This window comes from Stenella coeruleoalba (assembly GCF_951394435.1).
Source record: "Stenella coeruleoalba genome assembly, chromosome: 1".
NCBI classification, from domain to species: Eukaryota; Metazoa; Chordata; class Mammalia; order Artiodactyla; family Delphinidae; genus Stenella; species Stenella coeruleoalba.
Window position 1 is genome coordinate 15015707 of NC_137169.1, and position 14566 is coordinate 15030272.

The following is a 14566-nucleotide window of genomic DNA, read 5'->3' on the forward strand; positions in this document are numbered from 1 at the left end:
TGTCAGTATGGGTCAACCTTCCAGGAAGTTCAGAGACGTGCGGCTTTTTGTGTTGATGTCTTGGGCTGATTCCATGATTAACCACCCTGTGTCACACCCAGAGAGAAATGCAGTAGCACAGAGAGCCTTCTGTGCTGTGTGTCCGACCCCATCAGTCTCTGTAGAAAAAAGATGTTTTAACCCTCAAGTTCAGACAAACCACCTTGCTAGTATCTGAGCTTGTGCTCTAAGGAAAGGACATCCATCCTTCTTTCTATCCATCCAACCTTCTATCCATTTATCCATCCGTCCCTCCATCCCTTCATCCATTCCTCCATCCCTTCATCCATCCATCCATTCACCCAACAAGTACTAAATGCCCGCCCGTGTCCATCAGTGTTGCAGACACTGGGATATGATGGTGAACAAGCCAGACAAGGGCCCTACTCTCATGGAGCTTATGGGAAAGGCCTTGAACAACCGGCCCAACTATGACACTGACCTTCTCCTTACAAGATCCTTGACTGTGTTCTTAGGACCAAAGACAGTTTTGTTTTGCTCTGAAGTAGCATCTGGCTCTTGCCTCTCATTTGTATTTGAAATTGAAGTTCAGAGAAGTTAAGTGACTTGATCAAGGTCACACAATGAGAGTCTGAGAGACAGGATGACAGTCCAGGTTTTCTGGTTCCCAGGGCTTTCCCATTTCACCACCACCACCACCGTGCCCCAGTGGCACTCATGGCCTGCTTCCTGCATGCCAGCTCTGTTCTGAGCGCTTTACCTGGGTTATTTCATTTAATCCTCCCCGCTGCCCTATAAGGTAAAAAGTACTGTTTGTTCCCATTTAACACCTGAGAAAACCGAGACACAGAGACATTCAGGACCTCGCCAGAGTAGAGCTTGAATCTTAACACCGGGCAGCCTGATCCCCAGATGCACCCAGTTCTTGGTCCCTGGTTCTTCATTAATACGGACAGAGTTGGACATGACAACTGTAGCCATTCCCACTCGGGGCCTCCTTTTCTCATCTACAGGCGGACCTCGTTTTACTGCTCTTTGCCTTGTCTGTGGCAACCCTGCATCCAGCAGGTCCATCAGTGCCATTTTTCCAACAGCATTTTTAAATTAATGTATGTCCATTGTTTTTTTAGACACAGCGTTACTGCACACTTAATAGACTACAGTATAGTGTAAATATAACTTTTATATGCCCTGAGAAACCAAAAATATTCACGTGACTGGCTTTACTGCGGTGGTCTGGAACGGAACCCGCAATATCTCCGAGGTCTGCGTCTGATGAGAGGGTCGTCTAGATGGTTTGAGGGGCCACCTACCTCTGACCTCTGGGGAACTTTTGAGCCCTAGCACCCACTCCCATTGGGGTCCCGGCGTGCCAGTGAAGCTCCTCCTGTTCGTAGATGCCGGCATCTGGTGGGGCTTTGAGATAAACCAAAGGCACCCCCCAGATGTTGTCAGAGACTGGTATTCTTTAGCTACGAGGTACTACTATATTCCCGTGGGGATGCTGCCACAGTCCTCAACCCCTGTGGGTAAAATCTGCTAAGGTTTTTGTTGATAGCACTTGTTTTAGAATGTCCAGCTCTGCCACTTACCAGCTTAGGCCAGTTACTTCACCTCTCTGGGCCTCAGTTTGCTCGTCTGGAAAGTGGGAGTGTCTACATGAAAGGATGGCTATGAGGATGATGTGAAACAATGCCTGACAAGGGTCAGGTACCATGACCAGCGTTAACAGGTGCTTCATAAGTGGTGGTTATTCTCAAGAGACATTTCAAAGGCAATGCCGGTTTAGAGGCTGCCTATGAGAACACCCCTGGGAGGGAATGAAGTACCAGGTGATGACATTAGACAGGCTGTTTCAAACCCGCTCCAATTATTCTGTGAGAGCCAGGCCAAGGTCACCCACAGCAAAGGGGGTAAGTTAAAGTGTCCTGGGTGCTCCTGGGAGCCCAGGAGGGCTTGTGATTGGCAGGCGGGGGCAGGAAGCAGGCTAGAATGAACGTGGCTCACTGGGCTTGTGGCCCAGCTCTATTGGCTTCCCTTTCCTTTCTTTTTTTTTTTTTTTTTTTGAGGCCGACACAGGAGTGCTGGGGCAGCTTCTTCTCCCCCGTGACAAGGCCGTGGGGCAGAGCGCTGGCCTGGAGGCCGGAGACCTGGTTCTGACCACCAGGCCACCTCTGCCACTGTGTGCTTCCGGGAAAGCCCCTTCCCCTCTCTGGCCTCAACCTCTCCACCTGGAAATATGGGTGTCCCATCCAAGATGACCTTGACCTGCAAAATGGGAACAACGACCTCCAACACCCCTCAGGGGGCTGAGAGGGCTCCGTGCCTGTAGAGCCCTTGGCGGCACGCTGGGCACCCAGCAAGCGCTCAAGAACTGGTGCTTTGCTGTTCCCGTGATTATCACGTGAGGGTGTGTGTGCTGATGGGCTGCCTTCCTTTCCTGAGCCTCAGACCTCCGCACAAACCCACCCCTCACTCCAACAGCGTCCAGGACGATCGGATATTGTTATTCTTCCCTTACTTCCGTTTGGAAAAAACACAAGTGATACAGCTGAGGATTTTCAGACCAACTGCACCACATCCTCAGACCACAACTCAGCCACGTGGCCTCACCGGCCAAAGAGAAGTGTTACTTCAGGTCGTGCCCGCCTGAAAGCAGGGACTGGGCCAGATCACCCTTGGGCTCTCCTCTGGCTCTGAGATATGGAGTGAAAGCATTCTGTGCGGCTAGACTAGGGCCAAAAATATATAGTGGGGTTTGAGCCTTAGAGCTGCACTTCTCAGACTATAAACTCCACGGGAACAGCCTGGGATCTCGTGTAGGTGGAGAACCCGCTCAGCTCCGGCCCCCGTGACCCTCCTCCGAGCATTCTTTCCAGCCAGGCCTCCTGCACACGCTGTTTCTGCTCCTGACATTCTGTTCTTCCTCCTCTTCTTACCCCTCCAGTCCCGCACGAGCCCGGGTTCCGGTGGGGAGTGGGTGGGACTTCCCTTCCTACACAGTGTAGACGTGGTTGGGATTTCATTTTCAATTCTGTGCTCCTTCTGTTTGCCAGCAGAACAGACCTCAGAGGGCAGGAGCCAGACTTCAGAGCCACTCAGAAGGGGGAACCACAGGGCACTGTGCGGAATCAACAGAACCGCTAAGAAGCACCACCCGGCGCTTGGCATGAATGGAGAGCTTCCAGCTCCCCAGCTCTACTGGCTTCCCTTTCCTTTCTTTTTATTTATTTATTTATTTATTTTTGCGGTATGTGGGCCTCTCACTGTTGTGGCCTCTCCCGTTGTGGAGCACAGGCTCCGGACGCGCAGGCTCAGCGGCCATGGCTCACGGGCCCAGCCGCTCCGCGGCATGTGGGATCTTCCCGGACCGGGGCACGAACCCGTGCTCCCTGCATCGGCAGGCGGACTCCCAACCACTGCGCCACCAGGGAAGCCCCCTTTCCTTTCTTGCACCAAAAAGGCCACTGGGGACGGGACCGCAGGGGCAACACCTACCACTGGCTTCACTGGCTGAGGTGCAGATACGTGCCCCACAACTTATGAAATCAACTCACCATCCTTGAGTGAGAAGCTCAGAAGGTCCTGAGGGAAGAGTAACAGGAATTAGCAATAGGTTGATTTGTAACCAGCCTGCTCACTTGACAAATGTTTATTGACCCTTAAAAAGTGGGAGAACAAGGCAGACAAAATACCTCCGCCGTACATTCGAGGGGCGAGCCAGACAAACAAGTAGGCAGATAACTGAATAAATGCGTGAGAATTTCAGGGAGTCAGATGAAGGAGGGGAAGGGCTGTTTTAAATCTGCTCTCTTGACCCACCGATAGCCTGTGTCAAGCTTCTGCCTGCTTCAAATGCATACAGAGCAGGTGAGTGACATGCCCAAGGGCACACAGCAAAGCTGCTACTTCCAAAAGGAGGCACCACAGCTTAGCAGTCAGGAGCACGGGCTCTGGAGTAAGACTGCCAAGGTTCAAATCAGCTGTGTGACCTTGAGCAAGTTACCTAACGTCTCTGTGCCTCCATTTATCATCCTACCTAATAAAATTGCTTTGAGAATTAAATGAGTTCATATTAGTAAGGTATTAGCATATAATAAGTACTGTTTAAGTAATAAATCGATAGTAAATATTCAATAATGATAATTCAACATTAGCTATGATCGTCATCATCATATGAAATTATGATGCAATATTTAATCTTTCAATTCCCCCCACGCCACTAGAAGCGATATTCAGGCTGACTTTGAGAGGAAATTCTCTGTTCTACTTTCCCTGGCAGCCACCACCTGGGCGGTGGGTGTACCTGAGTGATCACCAGTGGGTCGTCCTTCAAGATGGGGTCCTTCAATAAAATCTGAGCAAACGTGTCTGCTCCTTCGCCTCCCAGGCCGCTGGCAAAAGCAGTCATGGTTGGCAAGACAGCTTCGGACAAGTCCAGCCACTTCACCAGGCCAGCCACAAAGTCCGTGCAGAAGGATCTGAAAGACAGACGCAGCTGAGATCCTGGACCGTGCATCTCACGATATGAGCTGTGTGCAGGGATGTGAAGACGTGGCACTTAAAAAAACCACGGCGACTGTGGCCCAGGGAATACAGAAGAGCCAAAACCTGATTTCAGGTGTGAGGACTTGGGCTTCTTCCTCCACCAAAACTTTGACCACAGGGCTGGTAAACCACACGAACCGGGCTAACGAGCAGTTACTGACCATACGCCCTGAGGCCAGCCTGCCCTGGGGCTGTGGAATCAAAAATGAGCAAGATGGGCCTTGGATGAGAAGCTCGCAGCGGGGTGGAGACTTGGACGGCACTAACTGATCCAGGGCCGTGGGATATGCTAGGACAGAGGCAGGAATCAAGCCCCGATGAGTCGAGACGGAGCCCCAAATCCACCTGTGAGGTGAGAGGCAGTGACCAGAAAAGGTTCCCACACATGGAGATTGGCTGCTGTGGAAACGGCCACGGACATGCTTTCTGGAGACACACTGGCTGCTGTAGAAGTGGGTAAAGTGCAGAGAAGTCTGTCCTCCAGCCGGGCCCACCGCCGCCATGGGGGCTCTGTCCACAGCAGTCATTTGAGGGGGTCCCTGGGTGGCGGATGGATGGGGTGCTCCAGGACAGAAGGGACCCCAGGAGCTACAGGAAACACATGGCATCTTGGGGACCCCAGAAGAGTCCACACAAGGCTTTGATTCAAAGCCACCACTGGGATGCGGGAAAGGGAATCAGATCAGAGGGGATTAGACCAGTGCAGAGAAGAGGCTTCCCAGAGACAAGCAGAGCTCCCTGGTAGAGAGGGCGACCTCGGGAAGCTCCCCGCTTGCACCGCCCGGCTCCGGTTCCCGTGGATCCCAGGCAGCCCACCCAACCCACTCTTTAGAGCTGCTGCTGCCAAAGCCCAAGTAGAGAGATCTCTGCAGGCCGGGCCTGTGACAGGAGCAGTGCTGGACTCGGGTTCAAATCCTGGCCCTACCACTGTTTTGGTCCAGGTCCCCGGGAAGCAGCTCTGAAATGATTACTGGGGATTCTGTTGGGGTCAACGGCTGTGAATGGGCAGGGAGGATGGAGGACTGGGCAGGGACATCCAGTCTCAACAGAAGCCTCAGCTGACCCTGTGGGGAGATCTGAAGATGGGGTGACCCTTGAGAACTGCCCCCAGTGGGGCAACAGGGCTGGGCCTTTATACTCTTATTTCAGACAGTCACCAGACAAAGGCTGCCCCAAGAAGGCGGCAGAACCTTGGGTGAAGTGGCTCTCTTCAGCTGAGGCAGACCCAGGCTGTGCCGGAAAGCCCTCTCAGTAGCTGGGGGAACGTCCTTCACTCCTTTTTTTTTTTTTTTGGCCATGCCACGGGGCATGAGGGATCTTAGTTCCCTGACCAGGGATCAAACCTGCGCCCCCTGCCGTAGAAGCGTGGAGTCTTAAACACTGGAGCGCCAGGGAAGTCCCAGGAAAGTCCTTCACTCCTGAAGGACATCTGAGCGAGTAACTCGACCTCTCTGTGCCTCAGTTTCCTTATCTGCAAATGGGTCTAAGAAACCAACTTCATAAAATTGTTTGAGGATTAAATGAGATGATACATGTAAAGCAGCCCGAGCAGGGCTTGGCATGCAGTAGATACTCAACTAATGTTAGTTAGCATCACTATTTTATTTACAAGGTGACCAAGAGAGGCAGTGGAGAAGAGGGTTGAGCCGGGCTCTAATGTCTGACCCCTCGGGGGCGTCCTGGCTCCCTCGGTGACTGGCTTCATGCCCTACTTCACCTCTCTTAGTTTTACTCTCCTCTGCTGTAAAATGAGGATGATAATAGGGCCTGTCTCATAGATTGGCTGGAAAGATTAACTGACATGATAATAGTGCCTGATAACTCTCAATAAATGTTAGCTACTGCTGTGACAATTACTGTAACTTACCCCGCTACAATTACTGGGATTACCCTGGGATGATGTGTGAGTGTATGTGCAGGGAGGGATGACTAAGTGAATTGAGCATTACTTCGGGGTAAACATATACGTAGTGCCGAGGGCAGCGGCACGGCCTGGCCCTGTGTCCATGAAGGAAGCCCTGGATGTAGAGAAGCTTCTCATAACAAGAGTGGAGGGGTGAAGAGCACGAACTCCAGCTCAGATCCCAGCTGTGCCACAAGCTGTGTGATCTTGGACAAGTTACTTAGCCTCTCTGTGCCTCTGTTTCTTTGTCTGTAAAACGGTGGCGTTAACGATGAAACCTATTGCATAGGGTTGTTGAAAGCTAAGTTAACATTTGTCATGTGCTTAGAGCAAAACCTGGCACATATAAAGCCCTATATAGGTGTTTCTTTAAATGAACAAATGAATTAATAAATATATATGTAAAGTGCCAGGACAGCAATCTATGAAATAAGAAATAGCACTGTAGAACGGCAGGGCCTTGGTAAATGCTTCTAATGTGACTGGTGATCTAGCTGAACCACATAAAAATCAATAGCAATGATGATAATAAATGGTGATCACAGAGCAACTATCTGTCAGTCCCTGTACTCAGTGCTTCATACACACGGACTCATTTACTTCTCATTACAGCCCCATGAGGGAGGGAGGTACTATTTTTACCCCCATTCTAGAGATAAAGACACCCAGAACCAGAAAGGTGTTTTTTTGTTAGTTTGCTTTGTGCTTTTTGGCCATGCCACATGGCTCGTGGGATCTTAGGTCACTCAGCAGTGAAATCGCGGAGTCCTAACCACTGGACTGCCAGGGTATTCCCCAGAGAGGTTAAGTGACAGCTCCAGGGTCCAGGGTTCTCTCTGACTCCAGAGGCCACGCTTCACCACTGCAGAGATCGTCCCTCTCCAGCAATCACATTCCTTGGCATCCACCGAGTGCTGGGCACCGGCTAGGCTGGTGCATCCCTCCCCTCTCATCCTTGCCATGTCTTGAGATGGAGCCCCTGGGCTATGGAGGTTAAACACCATATCAAGGGTCTCCTGGCTGGGAAAGGGCAAAGCCTCATCTGGAATCCAGGTTCCCGACTCCTAGTCCAAAGCTCCTCCTATTCACTAGGGGCTGGAAAACTACACCAGGGGGCTGCAGCCCCTTTTTTTTTTTTTTGAAACTAAGTTTTATTGGAACACAGCACGCACATTCCTTTACATGCTGTCTCCCGGCTGCTTTTAGCCTACATGCAACAGCAAAGCTGGGTGACTGCAACAGAGACCACAGGGTTTGCAAGCCTGAAATATCTAGACCTTCACGGACAAAGCTTACTGACCCCTGCTCTACACCGTTAATATCTCCATGTTTAATAAACAGAGTTCATTGTAAGGAACAGCGTCTGTGACGCTTACAGCATGGAAGAGAGAGAAATATTTTAAAGAATTGCTTTTATGCCCCATGTGGACATAAACACAGAATGTTTTCTAAAGATTACTGAAACCAACAGCATATCTGGGATTTACAACCCAGATTGAGGTTGGTTTTAAAATGTGTTTTGGGCCTTAAGAAGACTGAGATCAACCAAGCGGAAAGAGGTGGCATAGAGCATTGTAACTTTCAGGAAGGAAATTGCCCCCAAGGCAGATGCTTCCGGCTCAGCCACATGTGCTTAAGACCATACTTGGATTTTGTGGGGGACACAGAACAACTTCTCCACGTGCCCTCCCAGGCGGTGCCCAGCACAGGCCTGGCACACAGTTCAGGTTCATAAATATTTGTTTATGTGAACAAAGTATGCAGAACTCTTCCCCCACCTATCTACCAGCTTATCAGGTAGGGATTTATCAGATCTGAGAAGCTTCTGGAAAGACAGAGCTTCCAATGCATGGCACAGGTATGGGCTAGAGCAGGGAGAGAGTTGGACCCTTGCAGGAGATGGGACCCTGGCTTGCTTGGGAACAGAACATCCAACGAGATATATTCTAACCTCTAGATAGAGAACGTGGTTTCATTATTAATAATGAGAACATCCAACGTTTGTTTGGCAGTAGCTCTGTGCCGGGCTCTGCAGGGGCCATCAACACGTTCCTTCCTCAAGACCACCCTCTCTGATGGATGGCCGTTTCTCAGCAGCAGTGATTCCCCAGCCCCTTCTTCCTGACCAGTAGAAGCCCCCTCCCATGACGGAGACAGAGTATGTCAAGTGCCTTTATTTTTTTCCCTGCCTCCCTTGCAGGTGAGGCGAGGGCATTTGACTAGACCTAGCCAATGACACAAAAGGGAAAGCCTTCTCAGGGTATCCCGGGAAAGAGTTCCTCCCTGATGAGAGACTTGAAGAGAATCCCTGTCCTCCTCTTCCTTGGGCGTTCGTCCCTTGGCCTTGGGTCTTGTTCTGTGATGTATGGCACTACAGCAGCCATTTTATGATCAGGAGGGGGAGGCTAAGAGAACTGCACAAAAGCCAACCCAAAGGCTTTTTGAGGTGCTGTATCAATGCTGGAACTCTCTTCCTTTTGATTTCTTGTTAAGTGAGAAAAACAAATCTCTTATTGTTTATTTATTTTTAGATTTTAGAATTTGTTTCACATCTTTATTGGAATATAAATGCTTTACAATGTTGTGTTAATTCTACTGTACAACAAAGTGAATCAGTTATATGTATACATATATCCCCATATCCCTTCCCTCTTGAACCTCCTTCCCACCCTCCCTATCCCGCCCCTCTAGGTCATCACAAAGCTTTGTGTTGATCTCCCTGTGCTATGCAGCAGCTTCCCACTAGCCATCCATTATACATTTGGTAGTATATATATGTCAGTGCTACTCTCTCACTTCATCCCAGCTTCTCCTTCCCACCCTGTGCCCTCTAGTCTGTTCTCTATGTCTGCCTCTTTATTCCTGCCCTGCCACTAGGTTCATCAGTACTGCTTTTTAAAATTCCATATATATGCGTTAGCATACGGTATTTGTTTTTCTCTTTCTGACTTACTTTACTCTGTGTGACAGATTCTAGGTCCATCCACCTCACTACAAATAATTCAATTTCATTCCTTTTTATGGCTGAGTAATATTCCATTGTATACATGTGCCACATCTTCTTTATCCATTCATCTGTTGATGGACATTTAGGTTGCTTCCATGTCCTGGGTATTGTAAATACTGCTGCAATGAATACTGTGGTACATTATCTTTTTTTAAAAATAAATTTATTTATTTATTTATTTTTGGCTGTGTTGGGTCTGCATTGCTGCGCACACGCTTTCTCTAGCTGCGGTGAGCGGGGTCTACTCTTCGTTGCGGTGCGCGGGCTTCTCATCGCGGTGGCTTGTCTTTGTTGTGGAGCACAGGCCCTAGGCGCGCTGGTTTCAGTAGCTGTGGCTTGCAGGCTCTAGAGCGCAGGCTCAGTAGTTGTGGCGCACGGCCTTAGTTGCTCCGCGGCATGTGGGATCTTCCTGGACCAGGGCTCGAACCCGTTGTGCCCTGCATTGGCAGGCAGATTCTTAACCACTGCACCACCAGGGAAGTCCCTACATGTATCTTTTTGAGTTATGGTTTTCTCAGGGTATATGCCCAGTAGTGGGATTGCTGGGTCGTATGGTAGTTCTATTTTTAGTTTTTTAAGGAACCTCCATGCTGTTCTCCATAGTGGCTGTATCAATTTACATTCCCACCAGCAGTGCAGGAGGGTTCCTTTTTCTCCACACCCTCTCCAGCATTTATTGTTTCTAGATTTTTTGATGATGGTCATTGTAACTTTTATTATTTAAATCTCTTTTAGTACAGTGTACTGTTACTTGCAGCCCAAAGTACCCTGAATGGTAGGGGTAAGTTCCAGGATTGTCTTCATTTTACAGATGAGGAAATTGAACAAATAAATTACGTCACAGACTCAGCAAGCACCGCCATTTATTGAGCACCTACTGTGGGCCAAACACGATGCTATGTGCTTTAACTATATCATCTCATTTGATTCTTGTAATCACTCAGCAGGTGGGTATCACTAGCCCTATTCTACAGATGAAGACACTGATGCATAGGGAAGTTAAATAAACTGCCTAAGGCCACATGTAACTGGAAAGTGGCAGGGGTAGGACTTGAACCCAGATCTAAGTCCAAATCCCATGGAATGTCTCCTGTGCCAAGAAAGTCAGTATTCATCCATCCCTTCTTTTCACAGACCTTTACCGAGGGCGTGTGTTACACCAAGCTGTGTGCCAGGCACTGGGAACTCAGAGATGAACGAGGCAGCTCCTGCCCTTCAGGGAAGAGTTACAGTGCAGCATGGTGGCTGTGGTGACAGGTCACTGGACAGACAGGTGGAGAAGCTTCCTGTCTGGGGGGCTGAGGAGGGTCTGGGAAGGCTTCCTGGAAGTGACCCCCAAGGAGATGAAAACGCTAAAGGTTTGGGCCAGTGGGAGGGACAAAGAAAAAAAGCAAAACAAACAAAAACCCAGGTAAGACCCAAGGCACGGGGAAATTTACTCCTGGGGACCATGGCTGGGGTTGAGGGCTGCGGTTCTTGAAAACACTGCAGATGCCATCTCCTGCCCCCAACCCATCACTCCCTGTCTCAGGAATGATATCTCTGTCCTCCCAGGACCCCTCCCCATCTGGACCTTTGGAGCCAGAGTTAGCTCCTCCCTCTGCCCCATCCACAGCACCCAAGCTGTCTCCAGGTCAACTGCATTCTCCCTGAGCAAAACTGCGTGTGTCCCTCCAGCTCACCTGTGTCCCTCCACCTCTGGGTCACTGTCCTGGTTTCTCCAAACAACTCCCTCCTCTGGTCTCCAAACTCTCTCCCTGCAAAATCCTTGAAGGGCTTGAAGGCCAAGCCCAAGCTCTTAGCCACTCTACTATTCCGACTCCATATACTGAGTGTCACTGAACCTGAGATGCATCGTGGCACTCAGCCCACTTGTCCACTGTTAAAATCACTCATTTGGGTGCCCGCCCCCCACCAGATTGTAAGCACCAGGAGGGTAGAAACCAGGCCTTGCTTTTCCTTGTTTTCTCCACGGGGCCTTGTACTACACTCAGCACATAGTAAGTGCTCACTGAATGTAGATATCTTATCCCCCTATTAGGGTGTGTCCTACTTGAGGGCAGGGATAGTGTCGGCCTTGTTTGTCTTTTTTTTTTTTTATGTTGGGGGTAGGAGTTTATTAATTAATTAATTTATCTTTGCTGTGTTGGGTCACCGTTTCTGTGTGAGGGCTCTCTCTAATTGTGGCGAGCGGGGGCCACTCTTCATCGCGGTGCGCGGGCCTCTCACTATCGTGGCCTCTCTTGTTGCGGAGCACAAGCTCCAGACGCGCAGGCTCAAGAGTTGTGGCTCACGGGCCCAGCTGCTCCGTGGCATGTGGGATCCTCCCAGACCAGGGCTTGAACCCGTGTCCCTTACATTAGCAGGCAGATTCTCAACCACTGCGCCACCAGGGAAGCCCCGGCCTTGTCTGTCTTACTCATGTCCACTTTCCATGTACTTCAAACGGTGCCTGGTGAAATGCTTGTAGGTGCTCCTTAAATGCTTGGTGAAGGTATAAATAAGTGGGTACTGAATGAGGGATGCCCTAGCCCCCTACCACACTGTGAGCTCCTTGAAGGCAAGGACAATGGCTTTCTCCTCTTTGTAGTGTCCAGTAACACCTGGCAGGCTGCTTGGCTGCCAAGAATCATCTCCCTGAAGAAGCATGACCATCCCTCTGTGAGAGAAAAGCACTCACCTTTGCTCAGGTTCTGGAAAGAGCTGGGACAAGGAGATGCCACAGAGGGCGGCATAGGCAAAACGGTTGGTCTCGGTCAGCTCCCGGCCTGTGGGCAGATGTGGCTCCCCTTCCACACCTGGCTCGACCACCTGGGGCAGCCTCTGGCTCGACCCGTCCCCTGTGGCCATTTCCAGCCCTGCAGGGAGAAATCCCAGTGAAAAATGCTTTCAGCAGGTAGGCAAAGCTTCCTTAAATGGGACACAAAAACTACCACATCATAAAAGAAAAGGTAGATAAATTAGCCCTCATTCAAATTAAAAACTTCTATTCATCATCTTTAAGAGACTGGGGCTGGGGGAGATATTTTCAATGTGTATATCACAAAGGATTTGTATCCATAGTGTAAAAACAACTCCTACAAGTCACTAAGAAAAAGAAACAAGGCAAATTTAAGATGGGCAAAAGACTTGAATAGGTACTTCACAAAAGATATCCAATGGCCAATAAGCACACGCAGAGGTGTTCAACATCACTGGGCATCAGAGAAACAGAAATTAAAACCCCAATGAGACACGGCTACTCACCCATCAGAATGGCTAAAATTAAAAGACTGACAATACCAAGTGCTGACGAAGATAAGGGACAAACAGAACTTCCATATACTGCTGGTGGGAGTGTAAATTAGCCATCTGAGACATGGAAATTAAAACTCCAATGAGATACTACCATTCACCTATCAGAAAGGTTAAAATTAAAAAGATCTACAATACTAAGAGAATAAGGAGCAAATAGAACTTTCATACACTGCTGGTGGGAGTGTAAATTGGTACAACCCTGTGAAAATGGTTTGACTTTATCCACTAAATTTAAACATGTGTCTTCCCTACACCCCAGCAACTCTACTCCTGAGACATGAAGGTTTATGTCTCCCAAAAGACACGAATGCTCATAGGAGCTTCACTCATAATAGTCCCAAATGAAACAACCCACACGTTCACCCACAGCAGAATGGACAACCTATGCAGATTTATACCATGGAATATTACACAGCAATGAAAAGAATGAAGTCTGGCTCACCACAACATGAGTGAATCTCAATGGTAAGCAGATGGTCATTCACCAGAGAATATATACTGTAGGATCACGTTTATATGAACTTGAAGAATAGGTCAAACCAATCTATAGTGAGAAGAGTCAGAAGAGAGGTTGCCAGTGGGAGGGAATATTGGCTTAGAAGGGGGACAGCAAGGCTTCTGGGTGATGGAAATGTTCTATATCTTGACCCAGGTGGTGATTACATGGGCATAAATGTATTTTAAAACTTCACTGAGCTGTACACTTACGATCTGTGTCCTCTATGTATGTTATACTTCAGTGAAAGGAAGGAAGAGAGGGAGCAAGGTCTCCTTCCCCTTCCTCTGTCCCTCCCTTTATTCTCTTTCCTTCCCAGGGGCAGAAGGGGAAGAAGGGAAGGGATGGGTGGGGAGGATTGGGGAAGGGACAAACCAAGCCAAGTCAGGCATCCAAGGGCCCTGGGAGCGGGTGCTGGGAAGGGTACCAGCCGTGACCATAGGGCACTGTGGATACGAATGCAGGCTCAGGACCAGACAGACAGGGTGTGAATCTAAGTGCCTCCAACTCATAGATGTGGGACCTTGGGCAACTCAACTCTCTGCACTGAGATTCCTTTGCCTCAAAATGGACTATAACAGTACGTGTCTGGAAGAGCCATGTAAGCAATAAATGACATGGCCGTGAAGAAATAAATGCGTAAAAAGAATCAACAGACAAGTAAATAAGATGCTCAGCACAGTGCCTGGCACACAGCAAAGGTGTATAAGTAATAGTAAGAGGCAATGTTATTGAGCCATTGCTGGATGCCAGGCCCTGGGGCTACAGTTTTTCACATGCATGGTCCCAGCCAACTCTACGAGCCAGGTACTACTGATACCATAGCATCCAGTTTTCAAACCGGAGGGGAACAGGCTCAGAGAAGAACTGGGCCCGGGTCACATGCCAGTAAATGGCAGACCAGAGCCCAAAGCCAGAGCTCTTGGCCACCATCTCTGTTTCGAACACTCGTCTTATCGCCAAGAGATTTCTAGTCTAATACCCATACTCCACACTGACTTTGGTCCACAAATTTGTTCTCATCCAGCTGAGCAATAAAATCTTTTGTTCTCAAAGTATCACCTCCGTGGAGGGATTATTTAAAAATCTGTCCACAACTAATATTGCATCAGTTTTTCAAAATAACTCTGAGGTAGTTAAAAGCCACAAACCAACATCTGGACAGCACATAACAGTTTACAGAGCACTTTAAATCCATTTAATTCTTACAACTACCATGTAAGGTTAAGTAGGACGTGAGGCGTTATGATTCTCTCCTTTAACTATAAGCTTCAGAGAGGCCAAGCGATTTCCCCACAGTTACACAGTAAGTATG

General features: G+C 49.0%; 1 protein-coding gene across 8 annotated transcripts in view; it reads right to left on the minus strand.

Moving 5' to 3' along the window:
* The window catches only part of TMCO4 (transmembrane and coiled-coil domains 4), a 96720-nt gene that overhangs the window by 65373 nt on the left and 16781 nt on the right, over positions 1-14566 (minus strand). For 6 of the 8 annotated variants that reach the window (XM_079920713.1, XM_079920706.1, XM_079920709.1 and 3 more), the window contains 3 exons: positions 12139-12316; positions 4307-4481; positions 3558-3585 (listed from right to left, as the gene is read on the minus strand). In XM_079920713.1, coding sequence (XP_079776839.1) covers positions 3558-3585; positions 4307-4481; positions 12139-12308 — 373 coding nt within the window. In that variant the 5' untranslated portion in view covers positions 12309-12316. Of the gene's footprint in view, positions 1-3557; positions 3586-4306; positions 4482-12138; positions 12317-13197; positions 13240-14566 lie in introns of those variants that run through there. The other 2 variants (XM_079920711.1, XM_079920712.1) reach the window with 2 other exon arrangements.